Source organism: Sciurus carolinensis, chromosome 19, assembly GCF_902686445.1.
Source record: "Sciurus carolinensis chromosome 19, mSciCar1.2, whole genome shotgun sequence".
NCBI classification, from domain to species: Eukaryota; Metazoa; Chordata; class Mammalia; order Rodentia; family Sciuridae; genus Sciurus; species Sciurus carolinensis.
In genome coordinates this window covers 8,845,038-8,858,451 of record NC_062231.1, presented here as the reverse complement: position 1 = coordinate 8,858,451, position 13,414 = coordinate 8,845,038, and the positions used below count along the sequence as shown (strand labels likewise).

The 13,414-nt window shown below is 38.3% G+C and overlaps 1 protein-coding gene across 1 annotated transcript; it reads left to right on the top strand.

Annotated features, from left to right (window-relative positions):
- The first annotated feature begins 12,248 nt into the window (after positions 1–12,248).
- Positions 12,249–13,148, top strand: LOC124971187 (vomeronasal type-1 receptor 90-like). The gene has a single exon (XM_047534973.1). It carries the CDS (start codon positions 12,249–12,251, stop codon positions 13,146–13,148), a length of 900 nt encoding a protein of 299 aa, XP_047390929.1.
- The last annotated feature ends 266 nt before the right edge of the window (positions 13,149–13,414 follow it).

The following is a 13,414-nucleotide window of genomic DNA, read 5'->3' as shown; positions in this document are numbered from 1 at the left end:
CCAGCGCTAGGTTTCAGAAGCCCACCCTCCTCACTGGCTGCATGCAGATTGGGCAGTTCTCACCCAGGTGCCTCTGATTGGACAGGTGATCAGTTCTCGCCCCCTGACTCTGAGCCTAGTGAACCACCTCTGAGTGACAGTCCAATGTGGCCAATCCAGGAATTAATGAGAACAGATCACAGACTTTGGGCTGTTGCTTTTGATTTTTGCTAGGGACTCAACCCAAGGGCACTTTACACTGAAGCAAATTTCCACTCCTTTCTAATGTTTTAGACAGGGTCTCATGAATTTGCGTGGCTGGCCTCAGGATCAGAGGCATGCACCACCACACCTGACTTTAGTTTTTGTGTTTCACTTGCTGTGAATTGAACCCAGAGCTTCAGCTTCAGCGACTTTAAGGCAGGGTTTTCTTGCAGTAGTGGAAATTTGTATTTATCTTTGTATATATGGTTATAATGTATATATGGTCATAATGACTTATGAATTATGTATGTACATATGGCTCATGAATGGAAATGATATAATGGAAAATTACTTTAAATTCCAAATAATGTCTCTGATCTCTGGTCTTATGGGAATGCTGGTTTTTTTTTTTTTTTTTGGGGGGGGGGCGGGCGGGTGGAGCATCCAGGGAGTGGTCCCAGGGATGCTAAACCACTAAGCCACATCCCCAAGTCTTTTTATATTTTATTTAGAGATGACTTGTCTGACATGTTGCTCAAGGCCTTGCTCAGTTTCTGAGACTTGCTTTGAACTTGCAATTCTCCTACCTCAGTAACCAAGTGACTGGAATTACAGGAGTGCATCACCACAGTGGTCTCCTGTCTCAATCTTTTCAGTCACTGAGAGAGCAGGCACACCCCCCACACCTGGATATTATTTCTCTGTTTGTTTCATTTTATTTATTTATTTATTTTTTGTGGTGCTGGGGATTTGAACCCAGGACCTTGTGCTTGCAACGCAAGAACTCCACCAACTGAGCTATATCCCCAGTCCAGTTTGTTTCACTTTTGAGTTGCTAAGAATTGAATCCAGAGCTTCAGACTGCAGCTATTTTAATGTTGGGCTTCCTTGCAGTAGTTGGATCTAGACTAACCAGGATGATATTTGCATTTAATTTTGATTTCAAGGTCAAATTAATTATTGTGTGTGTTATTCATGAATAAAAGGTAATAAAATTAAATTTCCATTGAACTCTTTTAGCTCTCTTCGGTGTTCACATATATGAGAAGTAGGACCCGAGTCCCTTGCATCTTAGAGTCTGTCACACATTGGGACAGTGCTGCTGAGAATATTTTGACCCCACAATTTATTATATTTAATGCCAGAACAGGAAAATCTATAGAAAGTGAGGGCAACTGATTTCCACTGTGCATACTATTAGGTGAACATGAACAAGGGACATGTTTTTTCAAATAATGGAATCCTTCATAAATTGATATGTGATGGTTTCAAAAATCTGTGAATAATACAAGTTGAACTGTACAATTTTAACTGTTGAATTTTAGAATAATTGAATTATGTCACAATGAAGCTCTTTCAGATGTTTTATATTCAGTCAAGTTCTGTGTATAATACATTAGATTCTGTCTTCAAAACTCATCTACTTAAAATGTGACTTTCTTCATGCATGATGCAATCTAAATATGCATATATGGATATAAATGGAGGCAAATGTGTGAAGTATATTAAATGGATGAATAAGGGTGGTTAACTCACAGGTATGGTCTTCAGATGACAATGGAAAAAGGTGAAATTGAACTTATCTGCATATTTTTTAAATGTTATTCAATAAATACAAAATTATTAGATATCACAATACTCAGTTACATATTTTATTTTATTGACTAGAATACTAACCTTGAGTCTTAAACCTTGCAGCACTCTAAATTTGACTTGCTTGTCATCATTGCCTTTATCTTTACCACAGGGACTATATTACTACATGTGTTCAATACAAGTTAATATTTGGGACCCCTATCACTGAATAGGTGCTCAAAATTATGATCAATCCATGCACAGAATTTATAAGTAAGACTCAGGGAGAGAAAATGAGTTCTTTAAGGTTATGCAAAAATCAACTGGTATGATATTCCCACTGCCTTTTCTCAGGAGTATTCTCCTCATGAAATCAATGACTCCAATCTCAATATGAACACTTCCTCTTGGTAGAGCTATGTATACATTCATCCCAGTGATAACCAGAACAATATAACAATTTGTGGAAAAGATATTAAGATTGGCTACAAGAGTTGTCATCTTTTCACACACATTATAATTACAGGGCTGCAGAGATAGGACTTAAAGACATCCTTTCCTTAAAACTTACAGCAGTTTGGACTCCTCTCAATGCACAGAGTCCTCCCCTGCCTCAGCCATCTGGGTAAGTGTCTCTGTGTCTTCAGATTCAGAATTAGTATGTGGGTGGGTCCTAGAAAGGCTATGGAAGGAGGGAATTTGAGGATACTAGTAAGGTTTCCTGTAGATGTGAAGGAGACATGAGATCCAACATCTTCCCCAGCCCAGAGGACTGAACTCTGTACAGTACAATGAGGATGTATTCTCTAAGAATGTCTGCTTCTTTAATTCAGATAATCCTAAAATTATTCAATTTTTTCATAGTAAATATCAATTTTATTTTTCATTGTTTTAAATGTGATGACTTCTACTGACATAACTTACATATGAAATGTAACTTACAGGTTTTAAACAATACTTATTTGTATATATATTGTCAGGGAAGAAATCAGTTTAAATATTACCTAAAATTTTGCTTCTGTCAAATTCATAACCCAAATGGAACTATTATGTGGCTTCTATAGTTTGAGTGATTATAAGTTTTAAAATCTTTAGAAGGAAATGAAGTTCCATGTTCATAACCTCATTTTATAAAAGGGAATATCACTTTGCTATAAACTATCTACTTATATTTTCTTGTGAATTCTTAGGATTCAACTTAAATTTACAAACTAAAAATTCCCTGATCCTGTACTCTATCAGTTAGGAAATATCAAATGAGAGGATCATGATGACAGGCTTTTGAAGTACATTAATCATTTTTAAAAATCAAATGAACATGCTGGTAGTTTCTGATTCCTGGATCTAAAACACACAGGAATATAATTCCCAAGTTTGGAGAACGTTTTCATTAGTCCTTTAAGTTTTGGTTTCTAAAATAAATATATATACCCTTTCCAATTTCTGTCACAATGCCTGAATCTGGTTTTGGTATGTCAGTTGAATCCCTTCCTTCCCTGGTCATTGGACGTAACTTTCACATTTTTTTCCCAAACCCAAATTTTCATATCTTTAGCATGAACAGATATGTGTGAAGCTATCTCCTCTTCTTGTCACTAAAATACAAAGAACAAGATAACCACAGAAAAGCCAAAGCTGTTGAGCAGAAAAGCAGGACTTGAATTGTACATCACAACAATCAGGGAGATGGACATCCCTGCAGGGTTTTTGGGGTTTCCCAGTAATGACTGCTTGGGGTCTTCAAAGCACCACCTTGGAGGTTTCCTGATTCTTTACTTTAAAAGAACACTTTCATTTCTAGTACATTCTTCTCAGGAGAAATTTAAAATAGTGGTAATATATCATAGCTGTAAGTGTGAACCCAGAATTGTACCTTACAACCCTGACAATTTACAAACACAACAGACAGTTCTCACCTCTACTTCTCACACATGGCTGCCATTCATTTGGCCAAATATTGTCCAGGGTTTTCCTCATGATATTGTTGGAGGTTTTGTACTTCACAGCAGATGTTCCACAGGACTAACAGCTACTGGGTGATGGTTTTGCCTTCCCTAAGGTGCCATCCATTTCTCCCTAATGCTGTCCATAGACTCCCAGCATAAGTAGTGCCACAAGGTAGAGGATGCTGCCTCCATGAACCTCAGACCCAAACTCATTTGCGTGAACCTTGAGTCTTTCATAAAGACTCACAAGTTATAATAATTTAAAAGGCCAGCAATTTCTAGCTTTACATTATTTTCCAACTTAGAATGTTTCAAAACATCCTTTGAATTCCTAAGCTCACAGACTCACCCAATAAAAAGTGTACCTAATATTACCTTATTTTGAGTAGTAACTTCAAATATAATGTGTAGCTTGTATTTATATGAAAGTAAGAATATTACATTCTTTCAAACAATCCTTGGCACACTATATCAGGTTTACTTTATCTTCCTCTTTATTACAGCATAGATATTCAATGGAGATGCATTTATGCTTTTTAAAGTATCCTAAAGATGCAGGGAGACCAGAAACTAGTAGAAGAAACTTAAGTTTGTAATAAAATAAAACATACTATTTTTCATTGGTTGGCATGGTGATATTAGAGTACACAACCACAGTTTCATTTTTCTGGTGATGGTTTGTTACTCTTTATGTCAGAAAATATTGCTTCTTCATATCTGATGGATCTGGAATTTCAATATTCTCCTAGTTGATTTTGTACCTTTAGAATTCTTTAATCATAATCATTGATAAAGCACTACAGCACTAGAATTTTCCATGAGTAGTTTCTTCTTTTATGTAGATACACTGTTTTGCAATTTTAAAAATATATAACTGATGCAAAGAGACAGTGAACTAGTAGAATAAGTTTAAATTTGTGATAGAGTAAAAGATACTTTATGACAAGGCTGAGTCCTATTATAGACAACTGTACACTCATTTAAATGGACACAGCTCACATCCACCTCTGTTATACAACTTTGTTTTTGATACCTAAGAATTCTCTAGAACTCTGTATTTCTCTCACCTATTCTGTGAGCATTACAATTATTTTTACTAATGAATAATCTTAGTGAAATTGCATAGAATTTAAGAACTTTCAATAAGTAGAATGAATCTGACATAACTTTCCTCACACATATATGAAAACACCACAATAAATCTCACCATCAAGTACATCCAAAAGAATTGGTTCCTAATTACAATAACTTATATTCCATGCTTGAATAACTATATCAAAATGGATTCTACTGTTATGTATATCTATAAAGAACTAATAATAAAATTTTTGCTTAAATATATTAATGTTTCTAAAGTGACAAGTTCCTTTGTTATAAGTTCACTGAATTTTCTTCAGTAAAGAAGAGCAGTTTACAATAGTCTAGAGAAAAAATGTGTTTGTTTTTTCATAAGAAATATATTCCAAAATAGTTTCAACCACTCCTTTCACCCAAATCTTGAGTGTTAATGTTTTGAGTTGAAAACTTCCATCACAAACACATTTTGCAGGTAGTTTCAATCCAGTCAAAGGATGATCACAGAGTTCTCATTTGCATGTTTATTAAGGTAAATAAAGCAAGCTCTTCAGAAATCTGTGTGATTTAGAAGGAGGAGAAACTGGTAATTAGATATAATAGTGGAATGTTTTGTGACCTAGTTTGCAAATATCTAAATACAGCCATTGACAGGAAGATGACTTTAAGTTTGGAAGCATGAGGATATATCCTACCGGAAACTCAAAGACCTGGGTGTTTCTGGGTCTGAGTGTATATACCGTAAGAGGAGTCACATAAGGAAAGTTATATGAAGACTATTCCAATATCCCCCAAACAGAAGTCTTCCACTTGTTAAACTTGTTCATGGGGGACAAGCATTGGGTCATAGATATATTGTTGAAGTGTGACAGGTTGTGTTTGACAGGTCCTTATACAAAAGCATTGATTATATGCTTCTAATACTTAGTTAACCTCAAAGTAAATGTTTTCTTGCATTTAACATAAGTGTGTGTGTGATCTTTTCCTTTGTGTGTCCCCTGAGAAGTCAAATGACTGGTTAATTTTTAGCTAAAAGCCCCACTTTCCTGCTTTCTGCATAAATCGACCTAGATTTCATATTCATTTTCCAGCTAATTTCAATCTTTTGTTTTCACAGTGCCCAACCTAGTTTTTCATCTTCTAACCCTTCAACACTGTTTTCTGCATAGTGATGCATGATTTTCTGATCAATATTATTTACTCCACAAAACACAAAAGCTCCTTGGGTAATAAATATCCAAATAGCAAAAAATAATGTTAGCTCCACCTGTCTGTGGATTTAACTTTTCAATGAAAATATCTGAAGACCTCATCCTGATGATATTTTATTGGTACATTCCAAAATGGGCTATTTGTAGTCCCCTAACTGAAACTCTCTGTTTCTGGTTTTGGGAGGGTTTTTTGTACTGTTCTTTTTTTGTTTTGTTTTGTTTTGTTTTTGTTTTTGTTTTACTTTGTTTTCTTTTGTTTTTTTGTGGTGCTGGGGATTGAACTCAGGGATTTGTACATTTAAGGCAAGCACTTTGCCAACTGAGCTATTTCCTCAACCCTACTGTATTTCTCAGTATTAATGTTATGATTTTGCCTTGGTTTTATAAGCATATGTTTAGATTATGGACTTAATAATTCTGCCTTTCATCAGAAAGGTATTTGGATAAAAATTTGAGAGTATAATAAACCACTAAATCATTTATTATATCATTCTTAATTTCAAATCCTGAGTTAAAGAGATTCAGCAAGGATTCCGCCTTTGGGTCCCCTTCTTCCACCCGGGAGAAGTCTGCTTTTCCTTTTCTTTAATAAAGCTGCATTTTCCACTCTACATTTGCCTCGGCGTGCTTCTCCGGCGTTATACTTCAACACCTGAGGAAGCAGAACTCGTCACCGGTAAACAGCGGTATCAGATTTGGAGGTCCCACCGAGATCTACACCGAGATGGGAGCTTCACTCTCAACAGTATTGCCAGGTTCACCACTAGCCTGCATACTGAAAAACTGGGACAAATTTGACCCACAGACACTCAAGAAAAAGCACCTCATTTTCTTCTGCCGCCAGGCCTGGCCTCAATACAAACTCTCTGATGGAGAATCTTGGCCGCCAGAGGGAAGTACAAATTTTAATACCATTTTACAGCTTGATAGATTTTGCAAAAGGGAAGGAAAATGGTGTGAGGTACCTTATGTTCAGATCTTCTTTATTCTAAGGGAAGACCCCAAATTATGCCAACAATGTAAAATAGATTCAGCCAGAACCACTACTGTAAAGGAAGAAAGCCTTAAAGAGTCACCTACTGAGGGAAAGGAATTTTCTGCTAAAGTCCATCAGCAGGCCTCCTGTCCTCCATACCCTGGTCCTTCTCCATCTGCCCCAATGGACAGATCAAATGTACTACCTCTCCAGGAGATGCCGGGAGGAGAATTTGGACCAATTAAAGTATACAACCCCTTCTCCCTCCAAGACCTAAGACAGATAAAAACAGACCTAGGGAAATTTTCAGAAGATCCAGATAAATATATTGAGGTGTTTCAAAACCTATGCCAGGTGTTTGACCTCACCTGGAAAGATATTATCCTGTTACTTAACCAGACTTTAACCTCCAATGAGAAGGAAGCCACCCTGAAAGCAGCTGAACAATTTGGGGATGACCTACACCTTGCTCATGCCCCAGGAGCCCAAACTAGATCTAAACCCAACTATCCATCGGGAGCACAGGCAGTTCCAAGAAATGACCCCGACTGGGACCCAAACGATGAACAGGATGCTTGGAAGATCAGACACTTCCAGATGTTAGTCCTTGAGGCCCTTAGGAGAATCAAACAGAAGCCTATTAACTATTCTAAGATTTCTGAAATTACACAAGGTCCCGAAGAAAGCCCGGCTATTTTCATGGAGAAACTCAGGGAGGCAATGAGAAAACACACCACCATGGATCCTGAATCCACAGAGGGCCATTTACTTTTAAAGGACAAATTTATCATTCAGTTGGCCCCAGACATTCGGAGGAAATTACAAAAATTGGCATATGGCCCTGATCAATCCTTAGATGATATCCTCCGACTTGCAACTTCCGTTTTTTACAATCGAGATGTAGAGGAAAAGAAGGAAAAAGAGTGTAGAGACAGAAGAAAAACTGAAGCGCTGGTCTTAGCCCTAAGAGGAGTTAGCTTCCCGGGTGATGAAGAAAGAAAACGGAATGTACCTCAGGCCACAAAAGGGATTTGTTTCCATTGTGGAAAGGAGGGACATTTCAGACAGGAATGTCCCCAAGCCAAACGGCCACCACCAAAGCCCTGCCCCAAGTGTCAAGGCAACCATTGGAAAAGTGACTGTCCTCAGGGGCGTAGGTCCTTGAGGCCAGACTCTTCCACACAGGCCTGACGGGGCCCGGGGCCAATTCTAATGGCTCCCGTAACTCCTATCACTACGCATGAGCCCCGGGTATGCTTCTCCGTAGGGAGCCAAGAGGTCAACTTCCTCTTAGATACTGGCGCTAGTTTTTCAGTGCTCACCTCTTATCCTGGACCTCTTTCCTCTAATACTATAACGGTGCAAGGGGTGTCTGGACGGCCTATTACCAGAAAGTTTACTCCCCCACTAAGTTGTGAGTGGGATGGGATGATGTTTTCTCATGCATTCCTGATAGTCCCAGAATGCCCTACCCCTTTATTGGGAAGGGATTTACTTTCAAAACTTCAGACTTCCATTACAATGAATTTGGGACCACAAGGATCATTATGTTTACCTCTACTAGAATGTGATATAAACCCTGAGGTATGGGCCACTGAAGGCAAGATTGGACGGGCAAAAAGAGCAATCCCAGTTAAAATAGTCTTAAAGGATCCCTCTGTCTTTCCACATCAGAGACAATACCCGCTACGCCCAGAAGCAAAAAAGGGCTTATTAAAAATCATCCAGAACCTCAAACAGCAGAAACTTTTAGTACCTTGTAACAGCCCATGCAATACACCAATTTTGGGAGTTCAAAAATCAAATGGGGAATGGCGTTTAGTCCAAGACCTCAGAATAATTAATGAAGCAGTTGTTCCCCTCCACCCAGTAGTTCCTAATCCATATACTCTGCTATCTCAGATTCCAGCAACTGCCGCTTGGTTTACTGTGTTAGATTTAAAAGATGCCTTCTTTTGCATACCCCTGGATTCTCAGTCTCAGTATCTGTTTGCCTTTGAGGAACCAGATAGTGGATCTCAACTAACCTGGTCAGTACTCCCCCAAGGATTTAGAGATAGCCCCCACCTATTTGGACAAACTCTAGCTAAGGACTTAGCAGAATTCAAAGATAAGACAACTGCAATTGTTCTCCAATATGTGGATGACATCCTGTTTTGCGCCTCCACTCAGGAGGAATGTCAAAAAGCTACTACAGAACTCTTAAACTTCTTAGCCAATCAGGGTTATAAAGTCTCAAAAAAGAAAGCTCAATTATGTCAGCAACAGGTCCAATATTTAGGATTACAACTATCCCAAGGAGTCCGCAAATTAGGACAGGAAAGAATAGCTCCCATAGGACAATATCCTCTGCCTCAGACCCTAAGGCAACTCAGAGGCTTCCTAGGAATAACTGGATACTGCAGACTTTGGATTCCTGGGTATGGAGAATTAGCTAAGCCTCTTTATCCCGGTACTCATAACTTCTTGTTTCTCTTATAGACCGCCCATCTCTCAAATGACCCTCCAACCTATCACTCTTCAACCAGACTTTTACCATGGACCCCTCGATCGACCCGATTTCTAAAAAGGAACTCCAAGCTGCTTGCCCCTCACCGTCCACTTTCAGCTCGAAGAAGTCAGAGCGGTCATCGACCCCCTTCCCCAGCAGCATGGAGTTCCTAAAATTAGAGGGGGGAATGAAGCCAGAATTGGGGACAGGTAGTTAGTGTAGAAATAGGAAATCGGGTCAGATCAAGAAAATGGAGGCCATAAAGTCATCTGTCCCTGGAAGAATGGAATGTCAAGGATCTCCGGAGCCCATTGATTACCAAATTTACCTGCCCTTGTCAGAGACAACAGGCAGGAAGATGCTAATTAATGCCCCCTGGGCCCTTGCCCATCTGGGTCACCTTGACCCTCCCCCTGCCACATCCGCTTTTCACTTTCTATATCTTACCTGCAAAACCAGGCCTAATCCGGTAGGCAGGAAGGGAGGAGACAAGGGGGAAAGAATGGGAGAATGAAACCCATAAAAAGAACGAGATTTGCTCATCCCACGGATTCCGCCTTTGGGTCCCCTTCTTCCACCCGGGAGAAGTCTGCTTTTCCTTTTCTTTAATAAAGCTGCATTTTCCACTCTAAAAAAAAAAAAAAAAAAAAAAAAAAAAGAGATTCAGCAAAATGCCAGAATTACAGCCATGACCATGTTATTTAATGTGATGTTTACCATGTACCCACAGAACTCTGGATCCATCAAAGATTAGCTGAAGGACACTTGATGTAAGTTCTCACTTCTAAGCAAATAAACTTATTTTACGGCATTACCACCACCAAGAGGTGGAAGAAATTTTTCATTTTCCACAAATAATGCATGTTGGCACTCATGCATTGAAACTGAAAATGTTGATCACACAGAAGCTGAGAGCAAAAAAACTTCCTAGATCTATGATTAGAAAGGGAATGAGACAAATGGTGGGTAAGGAGTACCAAAGAGAGTGTAGAGGGGAAAGAAACTCTTAGTTTTATAGAATAATAGGATGATTACTGTGTATAAGAATTACATACACAATTCATAATAACCACAGCAGAGATTTCAGGTTTCAAATGTAAAAATGATAATATTTCACAGGATGGGGATTGCCCTGATTTGATCACTACATATTGTATACCCATGTTAAATTATAATGCTGGGTCCCATATGCAAGAACACTTAGATTCCAAGTAAAAATTAAAAGAAACAAAATGAACAATTCAGTACTTTAATGAAGTATCTATATCACCTCCAATTTTTAAAGCATATCTCATGTTCATGAATATTTAACTTTTCTTGTTTCTCTTAATAGCTTGCCTTAGAGATGTACATTTTCCAGAGAGTCATGAAATGATTTAGCCTCACATGCAAGATTTTCTGATTACTATCGTTTTTCAATATTTAATTGTAAGTAATTTAAAATATGTGTCTAGTCTTTCAGACACTTTTATTAAAGCATGAAAAGGCCCCATTGAGGAAATATTTCATCAGTATATAAACATCAAAGTTTCTGTATCAAGTTTGTTCTTGGGACACTGAACTGGAGAGCTGCTTATCATTTAAAGGAGGAGAAAATTGGGACTCTTTAGGAAGTCAATCTTTGAGTCTTTGATCAAATGTTTTTTCGTTCATAAAAACCTTACAATAGAATGATTCTGAAGCTTTTGAACTGTTACTTTAATTACTACTCTGATTCCAGATGACTGAGGAGAAAACATTAGGATATATTCCTAGGAATATTTGATAACTGGATGTAGCTCACTTAGGATAGTTATCGTGGGGAAGATAATGACAGGAATCTAAGATGTAAAGCTTCAGTGATTTAAACACTGTCCTAAAATACCACCAAAGACCTTTCTATACATATTGTTAGGAAGTTCTAACATGATGGAGATGAATTGAAGCAGCAGCACAGGAAGTCATTATTAAAATAATTAAATTAAATATCCCAAGTTAAAGGTATGAACTGTATGATTTAATCATAATGGCCAAACTGTCTATAGATGTTCTTATATGCCAAAAACACTTCATTATATCTTTCACACATAATAGGTCTAGAAGATAGGTAATATGACTGCCCATATTTCAGAGATGAGATTATCAGATTTATCATCAGGGTCACATTTGAACTCAATGGAAGATCACGAAGGAAAATTCAAACAATGTCTTAGAGGGCATGCTCCTCAATGCTGGATCAGTTGATTTATTAAAGATATTACATCTGGTTATAAATCAGAATAAAGAGAGTACTAAAATAATACTCCTATGTGTACACCTACATCATTGAGATCCATTTCTTGAGAGGGTTAGAATTCTCTGCATTTGTGCAATCCTCCCTATTACATTCACCAAAATTGTAGAGATTTCAATATGTACCTGGTGCTTAATCAAGAAGAGAAAGATGAAAACCGAGTAAGACACTACCCCAGACAACCTCAAGATGAAATTATACCCCAGAAAAGTTTTCAATGGAAAAAAGGTCATTCTGAGTGAGTAAGAAAGCTGAGGCCCAGTGAGAGCCCAATAATCATTACATCCTCCAGAAATGATTTGGTGATAATAGGAAAGTAGTGCCTCAAGAGTGTCAGAGAGCCTTGAGTGCTGAAGTGAGGAAAGGTTGTGTCAGGGTGAATCCACACATTTCCAGTTGTTAAGACTAGAGACTGAGATTGATGAAGAGGATACTATTTGAAATAAAGACGTTCTCTTTCTTTTCTCCTAAGATATAATGTGATTCTTTACCCAAAAGATGAAAAGGACCAAACAACTATATGATTTTTATTAGCATAAGAAATGAACTTTTCTCTGAAGTGGGCATTGAGATCTCAGCCAACACCATCCTTCTTCTCTTCCACATCTTCACATTCCTTCTCCAGCACAGGATAAAACCCACCAACCTCATCATTGGTCTCTTGGCCCTAATACACCTAGGGATGCTGATAATTATGGGGTCGATAGCTACAGATGTTTTTGTGTCTCAGAATGTTTGGGATGGCATAAAATGTAAATCATTCATCTACTTGTACAAGGTTTTGAGGGGCCTCTCAATTTGTGCCACCTGCCAGGTGAGTGTCCTCCAGGCCATCACCCTGAGCCCCAGAAGCTCCTGCTTGGCAAAGTTTAAACACAAATCTCCACATCAGATCCTGTGTTCCCTTTTGTTCCTGTGGATCTTCTACATGTTCTTTAGTGCTCACTTCTCATTCTCTTCTACTGCCATCCACAATGTGACTTCACATGGTCTTATATTTATTACTGAATTCTGCATGATTTTACCAGTGAGTTACTTCCTCAGGCATTTATCTTCCATATTAGGTGCATTCCGGGATGTCTTTCTTATAGGGCTCATGGCCCTCTCCAGTAGGTACATGGTGACCCTCTTAACCAGGCATAAGAGGCAGTGCCAGCATCTTAACAGTACCTGCCTTTCTCCAAAAGCATCCCCTGTACAGAGGGCCACCTGGACCATCCTGCTGCTCATGGGTTTCTTTGTGCTCATGTACTGTTTGGACTGCATCTTCTCCTCCTCAAGATTTAGGTGGAACAATGACCCTGTCTGTAATTCTATCCAGATAATGGTTGCCAATGGCTATTCCATGACAAGTCCCTTCCTACTCCTCTTTAATGAAAAACATATTCTTAACTTACTGAAACCTTTTAGGGGAAGATAGCACATATTTAACTGAGTGATGGATAAGATCTCCTAAAGTGCCAATACACTGGCTTCTGAATCACAGCATAGATTATATGCTCTCTGGAAAGTCAATATGGAGATATGCATGTCTTCTTAAATCTGTTTACCTTGAGACATGTGAATAATAAATATGTCAGAAAAATATCAACCATGTACCTTTTTATATAACACAAGGACACAACATATCTGCTTGGTGTCAGTGATTTCTTTGAAGTCAGTGTCACTTTTAAGGCATGGGTTAGC